At 37.1% G+C, this 20,721-nt stretch overlaps 2 protein-coding genes across 2 annotated transcripts in view; both read right to left on the reverse strand.

The window, feature by feature from the left end:
• Positions 1 to 6,190: 6,190 nt before the first annotated feature.
• The window catches only part of LOC306668095 (guanylate-binding protein 5-like), a 53,918-nt gene continuing 39,387 nt past the window's right edge, over positions 6,191 to 20,721 (reverse strand). The window contains 3 exon segments of the mRNA XM_079151153.1: positions 6,191 to 8,978; positions 10,385 to 10,566; positions 10,847 to 10,949. Coding sequence (XP_079007279.1) covers positions 8,859 to 8,978; positions 10,385 to 10,566; positions 10,847 to 10,949 — 405 coding nt within the window. The 3' untranslated portion in view covers positions 6,191 to 8,858.
• On the reverse strand, positions 15,274 to 19,932 carry LOC306668183 (guanylate-binding protein 5-like). The gene is made up of 4 exons (XM_079151366.1): positions 19,187 to 19,932; positions 17,462 to 17,670; positions 16,843 to 16,970; positions 15,274 to 15,628 (listed from the first exon to the last, which is right to left on the reverse strand). Exons 1-4 carry the CDS (start codon positions 19,216 to 19,218, stop codon positions 15,455 to 15,457), a joined length of 543 nt encoding a protein of 180 aa, XP_079007492.1. The 5' UTR covers positions 19,219 to 19,932; the 3' UTR covers positions 15,274 to 15,454.

A 20,721-nucleotide genomic window follows, 5' to 3' on the forward strand; every position in this document is an offset into this window, starting at 1 on the left:
CCAACGAGTGAGAGTCACCCGGCTGCTTTGAGTTGGTCCCAAGTGTCTCAATATCTCCTCTTTTGAATCCTGAGACCTGGAGCAACATGGAACGCAGCCACCCTCTAGGCCGCCATCTTGAAACCCCTAGCTTTAATATTTATAAGAGTTCTGAAATCCAACAGTTCAATAACATGCATTATATCATTAATCCTAATGTAAAATAAGAAATAAGATCTTGCTCTGGAATACAAATGGTTGGGGTTACCAGGGAAATAAGTTCAAGGGAAAAATTTAACTTTATTACACATAGTTAGAATTCTAATTGTAGGAGCAAATACAGAAGTGAAATCAAGAAAGCAATTTTAAAAGTATATAGAGGATCAAGATCAGAAAAAGAGCTTTCTTTAACTGTTTACATGAAGGAAAGGAGCAATGGGCAGAGACTGACAGACAGGACCTGATGGAGAGTAAATCAGGCAAGAGGAACCCAGAACCATTCCAGTTCAGATTGGAGACACGGTACCAAGTGTCAAACTCTATTGCTCATGAGAACTTAAGGAATTTACCTTGCTAAACTCTAACCTTATTATCAATAGTAAGGTTAAAGCAATTATTCCTTTTCCGCTCATTACTAGACAGACTAGTAGCAAATATGATCTTAATAAATTATAATTTTCCAAATTTAAAATATGATTTCTCCAGTGAACAAGCGCGATAAGGGGTTAATGTGTGTTCACACATCTTAAAAAGCTGCAAATTATAAAGAAAACCAAGCTGAGTGAAGCTCATTTTTTATCAGAAAAAAAGTACAGTAGAGATAAAATAAATTTGAAAAAAAAAAAGTGCTGATTTTCTAATAGACTTTCTTGTTCATAAAAGTCATTAGAGCCATGTGCTGTGCTACATACATGAAATACTAACTACTCTGCAGGTAGAAGTAGGAGGATCACCAGAGGGGGCCAGCCTGAACAAGATGTTGAGAAACTTAAAGGAAGCAATTTTAAAAAAAAACATTTGTAGTGGGGATTAAAGCTGACCCCAGAATCTGTACTTGAAATAACTACCACAGGCTGTTCTGATGCAACTTGTGCATGTGCACTACATTTATAAAAGGGCAGGATAAACAAACAAAAATAAACATTATTATTTCTTTTACAGATGTGTACTATAAATAAGATGGAATTTTTCTTTATTATTGAAGAATCAATACAATCTTAAGCATGACGACTAACAAAAAAAAGCAAAAAAACACATTCTGGAATTTCAGTTGTCTGAAAAGTAAACATTTTTCTCTCTGTGTATTCAGTCCCTAACAGTGAGCTCTCAGAAATCACATGAGGACAGAAAAATCATAGGCAGGAAGAAGGGACCCCAGAGGAGAGTCTCTGCAAGGAGACTGGGATTTGCTCCCTCAGTGCCAGAAAGCATATGAGCCCACATTCCAGATATGAGGATAGGATGCTGCTATGATAGGAGATGTCCCCTAAAAGCTCATGAGTAAGAAAATATCAGAAAGTTTGGAGGTGAAGTGATTGGATTATAAGAGCTTTAACCTTATCAGTGCATTAATCCACTGAGGTGGATTACCTGAGTCATAACTATAGGCATGGGGTGGATGGCTGGAGGAGATAGGCCACCTGAGACATGACATCATGGTTTTCATTTGTTCCTGGTGAGCAGAGCTGATTTCCTTTACTTCCTGGTACTATGTCCTGAGTTGCTTTGCTCAACCATGTGTTTCCACCATCATGTTCTACATCATCTTGGGTCCAGAGTAGTACAGTAGGCTATCTATGCACTGAAACTCTGAAGCCATGACCCAATTATACCTTTCCTCTTCTATTTCCTCCTCAGGTCTTTTGGTAACTGTGATGAAAAGGCAAACTAACTAAGATACACTCCTATGTGTCCCATGGAGAGGTCTTTGTTGCAGGCTTAAGTGAAAGCATCAGGAGGAGCAGCACATTCTGGGAATGCCCAGAGTATGCTTTCTCCACACAGCAGTCTCTGGACCAAATGGAGATTCTGAGCCACCTGAGAACAGCTCTCCTGGGCCACTCACCATCAGATTATCCAAACTTCTTCCTGTTGCTTTTGTCCACCAATTATTGTGAAATTTATATGTTTTGTTAATTTCTTATCTTTGCTTTCCACACCCACATTACTTTAAAAGAATTCATGTCAATAACATTTGTATTCTTTGCATAATGATAAAAATACATACATGTGCATGTATGTGTATAAATTCCTTGTTATGGGTTGGATATGAGGTTTCCCAAAAGATCTTTTGCTAATGCAGGTGTATTCGCAGGTTCAATGATTGGATGATGAGAGCTCTAACCTAGTACATTCATCCTAGTTTGAATGGACTGACTGGGTGGCAACTGTAGTCAATGGGGCATGTTTAGTGGAGGTGGATCACCGGGGATGAACCCTAGAAGGGTACAACCTCCCTGTGACTCCTTAGCCTTTCTCTCTCTCTGGTTCCTGACCATAAAGAATGGAGCAGTGCTCTTCTACCATGCTTGTCTCACCTTGGGCAAAGCAATGTAGTCGGCTTATCATGGAATAAACCTCTGAAAGCATGGGCAAAATAGACTTTCCCTCCTCTAAGTTGTTATCATTAAGTACTTTTGTCAGAGTGACGAAAAGCTGACAAGCACAGAATTGGTACCAAGAGCGGGGGCGTTGCTTGACTAACCTGACCATGTGGTTCAAGAGACTTTGTGGCTGTTTTGCAGGGAGAAGATTTAAAATGTAAGAGTTTCTTAACTAGTGATTCTGGCGGGAGCTCAGAAGATCAGAATAAGTTTATAAGGACAGTGCTCATGAGGTTCCAAAAGGGAATGACGTCTCTATTAAAGATTAAACTAGAAGTCACTAGTGACATATTCTGGCAAAGAATGTGCCTGCATTTTTCAAATTCCCTGAGACGTTACCATGCTCAGTTGCCCAGGAACACAGAGCCTCTACCATCATGATCCAGCAGGGCCGAGCGTCACACCGGTCAGAAGCAGACCTTGGCATCACCTACATGGTTCTGGTGTCCTGGAACGCAGAATCCTGGGGCCAGCAGGTCATGAAGGCTTCCACCAAGATTTCAAAGGCAGGCCTGAGAAGTGACAAAGACTGTAGTAGCAGCGTCGGAATCCTTGTAGGCTGCCTCTGAGAGGGCAATGGGTCTAACTACAAATGTGAAGCCAAAGCGAGAAGAGAGACTCCAGCAATTAAGAGATGCCAGTAGTGTGGACTTCCTGCCAGGAAAACCTACTGACTGTGAAGAGAGCCTGGCTAAAAGAGGGACCATGTGCGCTGCAACTGGCAAGGTCGAAAAGATGGGGCTGCCTAAGTCCTTTGTTGTGCCCATTTTGCCAGCATTTGTCCTAGATGCTCTACATGGAGGTAAAGGATCTGTTTGCCTGGCTAGGTTAGGATCTTGTTTTGGTCCCATTCCCTTTTCTTGGCCCCAATACCTCCCTTTTAGAATGAAAATGTCAACTGTGCCATTCTTTTTTGAATATATGTAGCTTGCTTCTGGTTTTTAGAGTTTCACAGTCAGTAGTCTCCCATGAGTCTCAAATGAGAGTTTTTACTTGGACTTTTGGGCAATGCTGGAAAATGAGATTGTTAGTAAAGTACTGAATGCATTTTGCATTGAGATGGACAAGAGCTTTTGGGTAACAGGAACAGAATATTATGGTTTGGATATGAGTTGAACTCTAATGTCTCCTGTGTAAATGCAGGAATTATCAGAGGTGAAATGAGAGCTGTAACCCAATCAGTATCTCCTTGTTTCAATGGGCTAAGTCTGTGGTAAAACACTTTTATTGGAAATTTCATCTTAAAACTGTTTCACCGATGTTTGCAATTCCTAGTAAAACTATATCTTGAAGAGGGCATGAATTGTAAAACGAAGTGAGAAGGGAATCTGTGTTAATGTTACAAAGTGTTTGAGTGTCTCTATAAACAATGATGAATTATATTTGGAAAATAACAGAGGTCATCACAAGGACGTTCCATAGAACTTCTTTCATAGTGTCCCAGAGATTTCATGAGTTGTGTTTCAATTCTTATTTACCTCTAAGTATTTCTTATTTCATTCCTAATTTATTCTACTATCTATTGGTCTTTCAATTCCATGTAATTTAGTCTCCTGGTGTTAGTGGAGCTTCTACTTTTTTATTCTATCACTGATTTCTAATTTAATTCCATTATGATCTGATAGAATGCAAGATATTATCTCTCTTTTTTTGCATTTGCCAAGAGTTGCTTTATGGCCAAGATATGATCTATTTTACAGAAGGATCTATGGGGTTGTGAGCAAAAAGTGTATCCAGCATTAATGGATGAAATATTCTGTATATGTCTCTGAAGTATTAATTATTAATTGTATATTTTAGTTTTTACCTTCTTTATTTAGTTTTTGTTTGAAGGATCTATCCAGTGTTCAGAAAGGGGTGTTAAAGTCAACCAGTACTATTGTGGTGTTGTCTAATTGATTCTTGAATTCGAGAAGGGTTTTTCTGATGCACATAGGTGCTCCATTGTTTGTGGCAAAAATGTTTTTACATTTTACACTTTTACATTGCTGGTAGAGTTGCAAATTGGTGCAGCCACTCTGGAAACAGTATACAGAATCCTCAGAAAACTTGGAAAGGACCCACCCTTTGACCCAGCTATCCCACTCCTCAGTCTATACCCAAAGGACTTAAAATCAGTATACTACAGTGATGCAGCCACATCAATGTTTATAGCAGCTCAACTCACAATAGCTAAATTGTGGTACCAACCTAGATGCCCTTCAATAGATAACTGGATAAAGAAACTGTGGTATATGTACACAATGGAATATTATTCAACTTTAAAGAAATAATGAAATTCTGGCATTTGCAAGTAAATGGATGAAGTTGGAGAATATCATTCTAAGCAAAGTAAGCCAATGCCAGAAAAACAAAGGTTAAATGTTTTCTCTGATAAGTGAATGTTGATCCATAATGGGATGGAGGGAGCAAGGGAAGAATGGAAGAATTCTGGATTGGGCAGAGGAGCATGAGGGGAAGGGGAGGGGGTTTGGGGGAAAATGGCAGAATGAGATGGACATGTATACCCTATATACATGTATGTATATAGAACAGTGTGACTCTGCATTGTATAAAACCAGATAATTGAAAAGTTGTTCTCCATTTGGGTAACATGAGTAGAAATGCATTCTACTGGCATGCATAACTAATTAGAATAAGCACAAAAAGTGAGAGAAAACTGACAAACATCTCTAAGATATTGAATAGAAAATGGCAACCCCAAATTCTTTACCCAGTATAAAGTTTCATAAATCAATGTAAACACAGAGATTTTTTAAAAATAAAGATGATGAAAAACTTTTTAATGGATTCAATGGAATCCTGGTGAAAATGCAAACTTTTCTGGTAGGTATAGAATGATCCTAAAATTTATGTGGAAATGCTAATGTTCAAGTAGAGTCAAGAAACTTTTGAAGAACATTGTACAAAGACTGAGTATAGCAGAAGAAAAACTTATTCAAATTCAGTTAATAATGCATTGCTATACTTGCACCTGAATGGGTAAATAAGTCAAAAGAACAATGAAGAGAGGCCCAGATACAGTCACATACTGATATTTAACATAGAGTTGTTTCTTCATAAGGTTAGAGACAAAGACTATCTTCTGCTTAAATTGTTTGGGGAAAATAGGTCATCCTTCTTCAGAAAAATACTTTTGACCCCAAATTCACACCACATAGACCTTCAGTTTTTACTCAAATATAGAGGTACACAAAATAAAATGTGACTGAAGACACACACACAGAAAGAAATACACAAACACACAATCTACCATAAAGTAAAATATTGTGGACTACAATAAAATTAAAACTTTTTTCACAAAAATTCTATGAAAATTGTTGTCATAGAAGGAGAAATTCCTTTGACAATCGTTCAACCCACAGAAAGTCATGTCCTTTATGTTTCAAAATCTTCTAAGAATAAAAAAGGCAGAACATGATACGAAAGACATCAAAGATGTTGCAAAACACGAAAAAAAAAAACTAGTAAACCAACACAGGAAGAGGTGTTCCACCTCATTTGTATGAGAAAAATGCAGATTAATGTCTCATTAAGATATACCACATAGCCCCCATACTACCAAATGTGAAAACGTTGGTGTGGAGACCATCATACTGTGTTGGGAAGTATGTAAATTGCTACAGAAACTTTGAAGTCATGGCAAACCTGATGTAGAAGGACAAGATTCATCTCCTCTATGACCTGGAAGTCCACTCCTAGGGCTGTTACACAAGGGAATTTTGCATGTACATGAATATATATACATATATATGATACATATACATGTGTTCATATATAAATGTATTTAAAAATATCCTTAACAATATTTCATAAAAGATAAACATGATAATTTACATATTTATCAATAGTATGAAAAAAACTTGATTTTACTTTATACAATATATACATTTTTCAACTACACAATGAACTAGAAGAATCTTATTAATATCTTTAAGAAATGAAACAAAGTACAAAAGATGACACGCAATAAAATCTGATTTATACAGAAAGCAGGTCAAACTAAATTACATTATTTCATACATAACTTGTATATGATAAAATCCAGGAGGAATTCAAATGTTGTGATACTGGTTGTCTCTAACAGGTTTGTCATAGGTTGTAATGCACTCCTTTGGTTTTAACACTGCTGAATTTATTTTTCTAGGGCATGGTTTTTTTATTTATATTATTTGTATGCTTCATATGTGATGCACTCCTCTGAATGTGTCTTATTTTATAATTTTTATAAACAGAGAAGGGGACACAATTTATCAACATTTTGCTTTGAAAAGGATCAAGAGAATGTGTTTTAACTGAATGAATTATGAGATCAAGAGACATTTGGAAATAGGTTTGAATCACAGAAAGACCATCTCCTATAGGATCATAAGAAATACAACCTTGAATTTTTAAATGTGTTTTATATCTTTACACTTTAAACTTTTTGTTGTTGGTGGTGTTGTTACTGTAAGTTATAAGGACTGGTTCTGACTTATCTTTTTCTAAGTGGCCAGGCAGTTGTCTGTTCCTATTTAAAAGTCTATATTTAACCTCCATTTTTTCTATACAGATTTTTGGGGGGAGGACTTTCTATTATGCTCCATCGGTGATCTGTATATTCAAGAGTCATTACCACACTTTTAACTTTTATTTTTGACAATTTCTCTGCTTTTTAATATTGAGTATTTTCATATTATTTTGACACTGTGCTTTTGGTTTTCATTCTTTTAGTAATTTTCTCTAAATTTTAACATATTACTTAATATTTCTGACTCACTAAAAAGACAAGAGAGACAGTATCGAGATGATTATTAATGTAGGTTCCAAAGCATGGCATTGCTTTTAGATGACTTGATTATCTTCAAGGCCTTAAAAGTAATAACTTTAATAATAATAACACTAATGAACATAAAAATAGTTTTAAGTAATTATAAGTGTAATAAAGCATACTGCATATTCAAAGGATTTTGTGAGCAATGCATGAGTTACTACAGTGACTGTAGTTGGCACATGGTGAATCCTGAAAAAATATTAGCTACTGTTACTAACAACTTATAATGCTAAGGAACAGAGAAGTTGTACATGTTTAATATTGCTGCTGTAATATGAGAAGTTCTGCGATATAAAACACTTCAAAGCATAAGAAAAAGTACAGACATTAGCATTAATGTGTTTTTCTTCTCTATATGAGTAAACCATATTTTAAAGAACTTTAAAAAAACTGAAGATCCTATAATATCACCCAACAGAAAATCCCGTACAGAAGCAAACAGTTATAAGTGAGGGACAAAAAAAAAAACAGAGCTTTGTGGAGTGTTTCTATAATTTTTTTAAAACAGATTTTTACTAGAGTTAAACACAACAAACAGAACAAATGAAAAGGTATAGCAAAGTGAGTTTTAATTCTAGTTTTAAAGTAATTCCTAATCTTCTGAGGGAAATTCGGAAGCATTTCCCATAGAATTTTAACTACTGAGAGACATAAAAATAAAGCAATAGAGTCACGGCTTAAAAATATTTTATAGTTAAAACTTTGCACTAACATGTATTCATATAATCAATACTTTTAAAAAATATCAGCAAGCTCTCATATACTATGTTGATTTAACTTTAGCATTGTAGCAAGTGTAAAATTAAATGAGCACCATTGGAATTTTGACTCATTACACATTATTATTTATGCCTCTTATTTAAAAACTCTAAAGTATTATAAATATGTAACACAAAAATATTAAAGTCAAATATAAGTTGCTACCTATTATAACATGCTCTAAGTTATGACTTAGTGTGGGTGAGTAAAAAGGAAAATGACTTTTCTTCAGCCTTAAGCCTATGACACAGTTTCCACAGTAGTATTTCCTTTCATCCTCTACAGATCTTCATTTCATAACACTGTTTTCCTTCAGCTTGGGATTTCTTTTTGCAGAAGGTTGACACAGTGCTGGTGATTTGCACAATGGTCCTTAGAATAGCAGTCTCCACCCAGTTGAGAACTGTAGATTGTTCCCACTTCACAATTGGTGCCTCCCTCAGATGGCATCCAGCACATAACAAGCAATAGGAGTGATGCTAAACTGAGCTCAGGACCTGGGTAATGTTCCATCTAACTGAGCCCATGTGGCAACTTGCGATACCTAGACACTGAGGTAACTTGCAATAACTAGAGACAAACTGGAAGATTAGGTAGAAGTGTTTGGATTATTTAAATGTTGATTGTCCCAAATTCCCTAGTTTCTTGTTCCTTTGTGTCTTCCATGAAAAAAAAAATAACGGGAATCTCTGTTGTTCAGCACTTTAGAGTATGATACATTGAGTAGCTTGTGGCTCAGACATTGTCCTTTGTAAATGCTGGATCTGATCTTGAAACCTTGACAATTCAGCTGTATGGGCCAACCTGAGCCTTTCAGCCTCTTCCTAAGTGAAAAAGAGATACTATAAGACTTGGCAAAAAGTAAGGTCTGCTTCATTCTGATTGCCTAAACCATTGACTTCTTCTTACCTCCCTTAATCCTCAGAAACAATTAACAGTCCCTGAATCTCCTTCTTCCACTCATGCTTACTTCTACAATTATTCACATTCCTCTTCCTCTAGCTCCAGAAACATTGGTTTAGTCCCTGAAATTCTGGTCTTTATAGAATTCCACTCCAATGCTCCCTTCCCTCTTACACTACACAGTCGCTTTGAGTAATCTTAATCATATCTTGACCTCAAATCTCTTTCCCAATCTCATTTCCATTTTTAGGAATATATTAACTGTGTTTGTAAGAGAAGAAATTGCCCCAAAAGCACAATGTCTAGGTGACTGACATACACTCAGGAGAGGTGTCTGAGTCTTAGATGAGGGACATGTTCCAGGTCACCACACTTGGGATGGAGAAGTACAAGTAAAGACTGAGCAGATCAAACATCAGAGTTTTCCCATAATGTCCTTCAGGAAAGAGCTGCAATCCCCAAAGTGCCCTAGAGTAGTTACTGAAAAGCGGGTACCCACAGGTTCCCTGGTAAGCCAGGGCAAAGGTTGGGACCTTGTCTGTCTCATGAGGTGCTCACATAGGAAGTCCCCACCAGGTTCTCAGGAGCACTGCCACTGTGGATCCCACTCACTGAAAGACACCTACAATGACTCACAAGTCTGTGAGATTCTGGCATTTAGTTATCTCCTTGGGGCCTTGATTACCTCATATAAAATGGGGGACACATCAGTGCTGCTTCACAGTAAATAGATTAGATGAGAGAATGAATGCAGAGGGCTTTGTACAGTGCTTGAGAAATAAGAACCCCTGCTTATTGAATGATGACAAACTAAAGGACTTGACTAAGCAAGCACTGTTGAGTTCAGGGCCAGGAGAACCAGAGGTGACAGAGGAGCAAAGACACTGCAAGAGGAAACTGATGTAACAAGGTATGATCAGGGCAAAGGATTGTACAGAGCAATTAACAAAATGATAGAAAAGGCTAATCACTGTGAGACAGAAATGCCTAGTTTATACATAAAAATTCATATTATTCCTCTATGCCAAACACCATTATAAACTCGAATACTATGTATTTCATTATCACAATACCCTTATAAAATATGTATAACCAACATTTCCATTCCAAACACGAAGAAAAGGGGCCACAGAGGAAGTAGATAACTTGCTTAAACCATGCATTTGGTACAGGTGGAGCTTGGATACATGCCCAGCGTTCGGTTCCACAGCCCCTGACCTGAGCCACCATGGTAGTTTGCATCTCACCCATGGCCACTGTTTCATGCTCTCATCTTTATAGGGAAGGGACAGAAACACAACCCAAAGATTCAGCAATTGATGAATACCTGCAGCCGACGTTCCTGCTCCCTCTGTTGTTGTGCCAGGAAGTTTGCTCTTTCTATCTCCATTTGTCTTATTTGCTGCTGATGGAGTCTCTCTCTTTGCTCCATCATTTGCTGGTTCTGCCTACGAGCTGCCTCCAGCCTTTCTGCTTCAGCCTTGGCAGCCTCTGCTTTCACACGTGCCTCTGAAGAGGAAGAAGAAACGTAAAACCCTCTAGGACAACTCTGTCCCTTCCTTGGGCCTCCCACCCTCATTTGTTACACAGAGAAAACTCCCTGGCATCGTTTTTCATTCCACATAATCATACTGCAGCTGATCATGGCCATACTCAGATACTGCCTGAAGCCATAGGAACCTTTATGCCTGTCTTCCTCTAGTTGAATGATCCCAGCTAGGCCAGAACACATGAATTTCAAATTTGGACATTTCTTGTCTCTCTTGCATTGCTTCTGTTTTCTTCTCACCTTTTGTCTCCTTTTCCTTGGCTGTGAGAGCCTGGTCTGTCTGAAGAACAGCGTTACTCACAGACTCTTTGGACTTTAAATATTTTTGCAGAGCTTCCTCAGCCTAGGAACCCCAAAAACAGGAAGTTAGAATTTGCAGTGGTGATAGCCAAAGTGATAAAATCATATTACTTGTTCTATCAAGCATCTTTTCCTCTTAGAAAGTTCTCTGCCTGCATGATGGAGAGGTCCACCAAGCCTCTCCACACATGGGAGCCAGAGACTGACTGGGCCAATCAGAGCACCCAAGGCCACTAGATGAAAAGAACTTGTTCACAGGAGGAAAAATACTGCCATTTGAGTGTTTTAAAGGCTGATATGTATCAGGAGTGGCAAATGAATTATTGCTTTGAACTTCATACCTTGGACAGCTTGACTACTGCAACTAGGAATCTTTCCATGTGAAGGTGTAGAAAGACATGCCCATTTGCAGGTAGCTGCTGTTAATGGGCAGATCCCATGGCTGCTATGGTATTTATGGGTTTGATAGCTTTGAATTCAGAGGCCTGCTACCCTGTGGTGAAAGAGGTACCAGTATACCTAGGTAGCCTTGAAGCACCAGCTGCCTGGAGGAGGAGGAATTACTGCACAAGTGTGAGTCTCCAACAGGGCAATTCCCTACAACCTCTCACTTCTTGTTTACCTTTGAAGAACCAAATTCCTCTGGTGTGTTTTACTATAAATAAAGTATTGGTGGAATTTTTCCCTTCGTTAGGACCAGAATCATCAGGTCTCTTCCATCTGTCACGTCCCTGCTTCAAATATTTTCTGACATCTTTTGCTTTATTTCTTGATATTCTTCAGACTTTTTTTTTCCAGCCGGCCCACACCTCCAAGGGTTACTTATTCCATCCCCACACAGTCTGTGGGTGACAGATATGGGTACAGGGAAAGGCATGCATGCTCTGTCCCCAGAGGCTTAGGACATCAAGGATAGTTGATCTTAGACCCAGAGGTAGCTCTTTGTTGTCATGTGAGACAAGCCTATTTGAAATGAAGTGCATAGTTAGGAAAATGGAGCACAATAAGGAAGTAGGTGCTGGAAAAGCAAAAGGAAGCAGAACTGCTGACACTGTTTGGACTCTGAATGTATCCACACTTAAAACTAAACACCAGGCACAAAATTCCCATGCAAGCTCATTCATTGACAGAGTAAGTCTGAGGCAGAGTTATCAATCTCAGCTCTGTTCCTATAGGTATGTCCTTTCTTTTATCCTCAATGGTTTTTTAGAGGGACCCCAGTAATTCCCACAATTAATAGATAGGATCAGGGATACCTGTGTTCCCTTCCTGGGCTGCTGGTGGTACTTTTTCTTCAGCTCCTCTGTCTTCTGAAGGTAGAGATGATGGCCTCCTGGCTTAGAATAAAGCCCCTGCTTCACTTCTTCTTCCAGAGGACCAAAAATATCCTGAAGCAAAACTGAGCAACGATCTGAAGAGGCTTCTTCATTCTGCTTACAAATATCCTTCTGCTTTGCATCTAGTAGGGTCTTCAAGGGACAGGAAGCCACAGAGATGTTAGCAACACCTTAGTACTTCTGGAATTTATGTTTTAAAGATTCTACTTTTCCTAGCAAAATCAAGGAATATAAGCAAATATAAACCCTTTCCAGCAAACCTGAGAAAGTTGCAAGGACAAGAGACTATGAAAAATGTTTACTATTGGGTATGAAATATCCTGAAACCCCTCTCTCTTATAATTTCTGCTTAAATGTGATCTTTGACCACAGACCCCTACACCTAAGCTCTCATTTTATATGCAGTCTACTGATTTCCAACATTTCTTGTTTCAGTGTTTTTCTACCTTCAAGCAGAAAGTAGGCGTGAATAACTAGTTAGAATGATATCGGTTTACGTTATTAATTCTAATCATAATTTAGTAGATCCACAGGACAGTTCTCTCTGCTTAATTAATGAAAAAATAAAATAATACTTTGCAAATGTTTTAAAGGAATGAAATCAATCAAATTAATCCCGTAGCTGATAAACGGTAAATGTGATGATCTATATGCATACGTGAAAAATTCAGACTCTAAAGGGCCCAGAATATTTACACTTTTTTTGTTTACAGAATGAAAGTATATCATGCCACATTAATGACCACCATTGTTTTCCAATCTATAAAGAATTGCTTTTCTTAAACAAATTCTATTGTATCGTTCATAGCAATATTTTTCCTCTATTAACCCTAATGTCCATGAACCAGAAAAATGAATAATTACCTGTAGTTCTTTCTGGAAACTTTGGTCTTCATCTTTGAAAGAGTTCTTTGTGAAGGTTTCTATGGCCTCTCTCTCGCTGGCCATGTGTAGGTCCAACAGCTCCTGGAGGGTCTCTGTGGGCAGCTGCACCTTCCGGACCATCAGCTCATCATAGTGGGCAAGGGCCTTTTGTACTGCAGCTGAGTTTTCTCTCTGGGCCAGGGCCAGGACTGCATTCTCCATGCAGGGCAGATCCCCACTGTTGATAGCACTGACATAGGTCAGCACCAGGTTCTCTAGACCTTCACAGAGGGAAGAAGAGACGCTTGTGCTTTTTGCAGAGAAAATCTATGTCAATTAATTCTAAGAACATTCATTTAACAATGCATTGCCCTCAACTTTTCAGCATTCTGAACTGTATCCAAGTGTCCCAGACAAATTCCTTTGGGAACTGGTGAGATGAGGAAGGCAAGTATTTTCTTCTTAGGAAAAAGAAACAAGGGTGAAAGAATAAAAATAGGAAAAATGTCTAGATGTATGTTATTATTTAATCCTACATGGAGAAATAAGCACATGGTCATATAAAAGTCATGCATATGCATGCATGAAATACACACACATACATATATATACATATGTTCAGAGATTTTATATATATATATATATAAAAATATATATATATATATCTTTTCTTTTTTTTTTTTCTATGAGGGATTGAACTAAGGGGACGCTTAACCACTGAACCACAATCCCAGCACTCCTTACATTTTATTTTGAGACAAAGTCTCACCTAGATGCTTAGGGAATCATTAAATTGCTGAGACCAGCTTTGAACTCATGATGTCCTTTGCACTCAACTTTACTCCATAATATAGTGATTATTTATAAGAAGTTCTGAAACATAAGAGTTGTTAGGGAAAGTTATAGCAAGAAGTGTGCTTAGATATTTTTAGAGATTCTAGAGATTTAGAGGTTTATTTGGGCCTCAGATCAACATTTGTATCAACCATGTTTAATTTCTATAAGGAACAGGTATAAATTGTTCATTTGTGTCTTCAAAGATTGTGACATACCTTAAGAATCCAATATATTTTTTGAATAAATACTGCCAACACATACGAGCTAATCTATGTCAACAGTAGAAGAATGAATGATACAACATCTTTAACTTTATCTTATCTTTATTATGTTCCTATTTCATGTAACCTTAGAGGCATTTCTAAAACAAATACTAGAAATGTGTTTCATATTCACTATAGCTTTACAAACATGATGCATATGATTTGCACAGTGATAATTGCTTATGCATCTCTCAATGTTGGCACAAGGACTCTCTTACATGATACACGTTATGTTGAATAGAGGAAAAATCCTGGAAGAGGTACTCACGAGGTCCAGTGACCTTGATGCCTCCTGGAAGTGTCTTGATTTTGGACTTTGTAAAGATGTGGGAAGAGAATTCTGCCACTTGCTGTACAAATTCAAGACTCAGTTCATCATCCTGCAGTGTCTCTAGCTGGGAAAGCTTCTTGTGAGTGGGTGGGTCAAAGACAAAGCACTTCTTTGATGGAAAGAATTTCTGAATACACAGACGGGGCAAATTGAAAGTATGAGTTCTTTGATCACTACCTGGAGAAGGAAAATCAGAATTTATTTTCTTTAAAATTTACATTCACATGAATCTATTCTCCTTAAATACAAATCCTTTACCCTGGTGTTACTCAGATTAATATATCTTCATAAAACCTAGGCAACCAGATGAAAAGTATTTAATCAAAAAAAGGAAAGAATATTTTTCCCACAAACAAGGGAATAATAGAATTTGACATTGAACCTATTAGTTCATTGAAAATTAATAATATTCATTACTTATTCTGTAAAACATCTAGATGGATAAATAGGGAAAACCATATATTTAACCTTCTACCCTAAAGAGATCATTTCTTTTATTCCTTGTTCCAAAACCAAAGCCCATTTACCTTGCTTTGTCTTCAGGGAATTCTCCAGGTATTCGTCTGCTGTAATGAGTTGTCCATCTGTTTCCAGGCTTAAGTAGAAGTCTCTAAGAGTCCACACCAAGTCTGGAAAGAAGCTTACAATGTCATTGGCATCTTCGACATCAAGGTCAGGTGACACTCTTGATCTGAGTAGATCTGTCAGTTCTGTCACAATGCTGAGATGATTAAGGAATACTGGCAGAAGTAACATACCATCTAAGCCCATATTTGATTCCATGTTCCCCAAGCCTTTATTTTCTGTTTGGCACTTAACCAAATCAACATTTCATCATCACTGAATATGAGGTCTCTTTACTGTACTTTAAGTGTTTACCCATTTTCTTTTTGCAGATACATAATGTCTTACAGACCTACAGTTGGTGAGTGGTGTTCTCACCCATGGCTTGGGTGCCACCCTGGACCACAAAAGGATACTGCAGTAGGTCGATAGCACCCTGGTCAATTTTGCTCATGCTATTGTATACAAGGGTGCTGCTCAGAAGGATTGCCAGAACGAAGATCTGGGTATCATTCTTGTCATCATCCTAGAAGTCAGAACAAATTTAACTCATGTCTTATGGCATTCCCACATGAACAATCATTAAAATAAAATCCTGATACACAAATGCTAAGCAGGGAAAGAACAAATGATTGTCAGACACATGAACTTTCCTGGTTTTCTCATGATAAATTCATACTGATGCTACATTTCTAACTCCTAGTCCTTCTTATAGTTAGATAATTGCAAAACAAGCAGTCAAAGTTAATGGGGAATCCAGAGTAGTTAAAATCAAGGTTTTCTGTATACCAAAACAAAATTGACCTATGTGCACAGTTCATATATCTATTTTATTGAATAATTATTATCTACAAGAGAGTTTACTTTACTGATCTTAGATGTCTAATTCTAGTGCTGTGAGATGAGTTCATAATTAATATCTCCATTTTGTAGAAGAGGAAATGAAGGTTGTATTTGGGTTTACCAGCATAGCATCTTGGTAAATCAAAAGTCAATATCAAAATCAAAATGAAAACATAAAAAAACACTGGACATTTAAGAGAGTGTTTGGTTAGGTACAAAAATCAGCTAAGAAGAGACAACTGTGTACATCTTTTCCCAAGTCTGAGTTTAGTGACTTTACTTGAGTAGCTTTAATTACTTATGATAGGAATATTTAGGGAATGGTCAAGTTGTGCAAATCCAATGCATTTTATTCTGTAAACTGGTTGCAAAATACTTATTAAAATATAACTAGAAAAGACCCACGTGTCTACTTCCCCAATGATTAGTTGGATAAGACAAAAGAGAATATAAAAAATTTAGGGAGACTCATTCTTCTTGTCAGCATCAGAGAGCTACAAGTGCCAGAGCCCTGGTTTGAACTGAAGTTCATCTCACCCAGAGCCGACTACTAACCATAATCAGTGCAGGACCAGGATTGTACTGTGATTTATTTGCATCATTTTTATGCATCTAGGAACGACTAAGCAAAACATCAGTGTAGTTCTACTAATACTGATTCTGAATTGTATACATATATATATATATGTATATATATATATATATTTTTTTTTTCTCACTTCAGACTTCCAAACACTATTGAAAGTAGAAAGAAATAATGAGGGGTAACATAGTCCAGTCAAGTTGAAGTACAAATTTATAAAAACAAAAAGAAAACGTAAAACAAAATGAAAGACTCCTTATAAAAGAAGGATGAGTGATAAAGAGTTTAATCATAAAAGAATAATCTGTTTTTACCTTCTCTACATCACCCAGGCCTTCAGTGTCCAGCAGAACTAGGGTGTGTCCTGGCTTCTCAGGATGAGGCACACACCACATCCAGATTCCCTTGGTGTGAGACTGCACTGTGGAGCCTACAGAGAAGCCTGCAGAGGAGAGTGCAGAGGTCATCATTGAGAAGGGGATCTAGAAATTGGGTAGTTTCTTGATAATTATGTTAGGGGTTAAGGAAAGCAAGATAAGGAAACAGCAGAAAATACAAGTATGGACCTCCATTACTATACAGAAATGGGGAAATAAGGTCAAAATCCACAAGTGGGAAATTTTTATACTTCTCATAATAATATGCTACAAATATTTTTAAAGTTTATAATTGCACATATGGAAATTATTGCATTGATGTGGGGAAAATATTATATTTCTCCCAGAAAGACATTAAGGACAACATTTTTAAAAAGAGTTCATGTCAAGGATGAAAGCTGTCCTATAGCTCCCCAAGTTAAAAGGCTCAGCTGTGGCCCAAACTTTGGTTTTCACTGTCCCTCCCTGACTCTAACTTTCTTCCCTCCATCCCCATGCTGGACACCCACAGTGCAGTGGACAGAGGGCTCAGCAGAGCTTTGCTGGTGGCACTCACCCTTTCTCTTCCCAGCCAGCTTGTTCATCAGGTAGGATTTGCCCGTGCGGTAAAGGCCCACGATGGCCACCACCACCACAGGCTGTGTGATGGCTGACAGGATCTCCAGGGCTTCCTGCTTGACCATTAGCTGCCCCTCCTTGCTCTCAATGAGGCATATAGGGCCTGGCATGACCATGTCTGAGGCCATGTCTGGGATGTTACTTTGTCTGCAAGGGAAGAGGTGGGACGGGCAGCAGTTTCTACTCTTGAAGCAGAGAAATCCATTTGCTTATTGAACCTGAAAACATAACTGTTCCCCATCATGGCCTAAGTTTCTGAAGACATTGAGAAACAAAATATAAAAAGAAGTAGTAGAAAGCGCCACAGTAAGTAGGTCATAGGCCTACTATCAGTTACCCTGCTTATTCTCAAATATTTGGTGGACACATAGAAAAATTCATTTCCTAAATCTTACCTACTGATTCTTTGCATCTAACTCATGCCACTGGATTTTGATTTACTCATGTTTCTTAGTTTTTGTCTCCTTAAATCCCTAGTTTGATTATTCATTTCTATTATTTGCTAAATATAAATTTTTGTTTTTCTCTTATCTAGGTCCATGAACAAACTGCATTGCATTAAATAATTCTATACCATTATGATGCATTTTCCAATAAATTCAAGTGTTCACTGTAAGTTATATTTTTAAGTGTTTTTTAACTTAGTTAATAATGTCCTTTACTGAAACAAAACTTGGAAGTGTGATCATTTTATGACTATCTACAAGAGTGAAAAAAATTTTTCCTTTAATTAATGTTAATTTAATTTCTATTCTGGGCGTCAACTCCTGCAACCTGAGGAGTCTTACAAAATATTTTAAAGCTACAGGAGACATAAGCAAATACTTGGTTTTGTCTGCCATATCATAAGGAGAGGTTTATTTTTTTTTTTTCCATTTTAGGAAGAATTATTTACATAGAAGCTAAAAATCCACTATCTACTTGAATTCATTTTTCATGGAAATCTTTAAATTAAAACATCTGGATTCTTTTTACTAGCAGACTATAGAAACTGTCAGTTTCTTTGTTGTTATTGCTGGATTTAATGATCGTGAAGACCCATTCTCTCTTTCTCATAGCTGATGACCTGTCAATCATCCTGATTAAAGACAAATTAAAACAGAAATTCCTGCTTGGGAACAAATAATAGGAAGTCCATTCACAAATTGTATGGCACCATGGTTTCAGAGGCAGGAAACGCCCAGGGCAAGCAGACCCAGAAAGAGGCAATTTCACAATAAATTTAGAAGCTCAGATGGCAGATGTCTTTTCATTCCAATCCACTTCTAATGAAATATTGGCACCTTATATTAGTAGAATTCTAGTTGCCTGACTTACATGTAACAGGGGCTAGGATTGTATTTAGTTTACAAAGATGTGGGAAAATTCCAATGATGGTCTACAACAATTAGCTACAAAACAGATATTTATAAACCAAATTTATGCAAACGTTCATGCTTTAAGGTGAAGTTACTAAAACAGGAGAGAACAGCTTTGAGGGTTTGAACTTCCCCATGAAAAGCATTAGCTCTGTGAATCGATATTAATAATAGTGTTTTATATGTTGTTCCCAGGTGCTAGCTGGATAGCATCTTTAGTGCTTTCACAAGAGCCAAATCTCTTGAACATCTTGGAATATTTACTGTGTTTGAACCACACACATAACTGCTGCTCTGCCACTTACAACTCAGCCTGTGTGTTTCCTCTGGGATGCATTCTCTCCCACTCTGGTGGAGGTCCACAACTTTTATAAATGAAAAAGCAAATGTTAAGAGTGGATCAAAACACAGAAAATAAACCCAAAGTTTGGCTTTGCAGAAGATTTTATTTCTGATCTCAGCCCTGTAATTAGCTATCACATTGGCATTTCATTCAACTTTTTAAGCCTATCTCCTAAAAAGTGGAAGTAAATGATTCTGTATTTAGATCAGTACAGATACTACCTTAAAAAAGAAAGGTTTGCAGGAGAAGAAAAAAAAAGTACAAAGCAGAAAAATGCCAAGAAATATTAGAAATTTCTCAGAAATGCTGGTGATGTATTTTTTCAGAAGAAACAATTCTCTTTGAACCAAGACAGTCTATCTCAGGTTTTGTGTTTCTAATTGTTGCTTTTATTGTTTGCTTTCGATTCACTTTTTAGAGAAAAGCCAATGATCAAGGAGATACATGGAAATCAAACAAATATTAGATGCATGAGCATGTGGCATGGAAATAAGAGGAGGGAGGAGTTCTGAAGAATGACCAAAGGTATCCGACCAATATTGAGTCAGTTTGGGAGCTCCTGAATTAAGTGATTTGTAACAGCAAAGACAATAAAGAAGAAATGGAAACCAACATGAAAACAACCAGAAGAATGAGAAATTATACTCCATTTGTATACGATGTGTCAAAATGCATTCTACTGTCATGTATAACTAATTAAGACAAATTTTAAAAAATGAAAAAAATAAGACTAGGGAGGCTGCCAAGGGCAGGTGGTAAGGATGATGAAACCAAGTCAAAATTATGTTTGAATTAAGAAATCTACACTCAAAAAACAAATACACTCGAAGTACAAGACTATGGATAACAAAATATTGCTGTTTTCAAGAAGCTTCTTCATTCATTTTTCACTCTCGGTTTCAACTTCTTTTTTTTTTACCTTCTTTCCTCACTCTCTTTTTTTTTTTTTTTTTTTTGGAGGGGGGGTACCAGAAATTGATTGAATTCAAGGGTCCTTAACCCCTGAGCCACATTCCCAGGTTTTAATTTTTTTTTTTTTTTTTTTTTTTTTTTTTTTTTTTTTTTTTTGAGACAGGGTCTTTCTAGGTTGCTTATAGCCTGGTTAATTTGCTGAGGCTGGTTTTGAACCTATGATCCTCCTACACGAACCTTCCAAACTGCTAGGATTACAGGCATAAGCCAACCTGCTTGGATTTTTTTTTTTTTTTTTTTTTTTTTTTGTCCTTCACAATGCCAGCAAATATTTATGTTGATTGTATTTTAATTTATTGCTCTTTATCATGAAAACAACGAAAATTTCTTGAAACTTTCAGACTGCAGTTTAAACCAGCTGTTATTAAACACAAAGGTAACTTACGTTGCAGTTATAAATTCCAACAGGACAAGGAGGACAAAGGAAGAAAAACATATTAAGACATTTCAGACTTTCAGTCCCCACCGGTATTGTGTCTAATTCAGCAGGAAACAAACAGCAGACATTCACCAAATTTTACTGTC

This window comes from Sciurus vulgaris (assembly GCF_902686455.1).
Source record: "Sciurus vulgaris genome assembly, chromosome: 1".
Classification (NCBI taxonomy): domain Eukaryota; kingdom Metazoa; phylum Chordata; class Mammalia; order Rodentia; family Sciuridae; genus Sciurus; species Sciurus vulgaris.

Bases quoted from the DNA above. Each gene is read 5' to 3' on its own strand.
- LOC306668183 (XM_079151366.1), bottom strand. From the start codon at position 19,218: ATGCATCCCAGAGGAAACACACAGGCTGAGTT. The intron at 17,671-19,186 runs GTAAGTGGCAGA...CTTCCCTTGCAG, and splicing joins GGAAACACACAGGCTGAGTT to ACAAAGTAACATCCCAGACA. The intron at 16,971-17,461 runs GTGAGTGCCACC...TCTCCTCTGCAG, and splicing joins GCTGGCTGGGAAGAGAAAGG to GCTTCTCTGTAGGCTCCACA.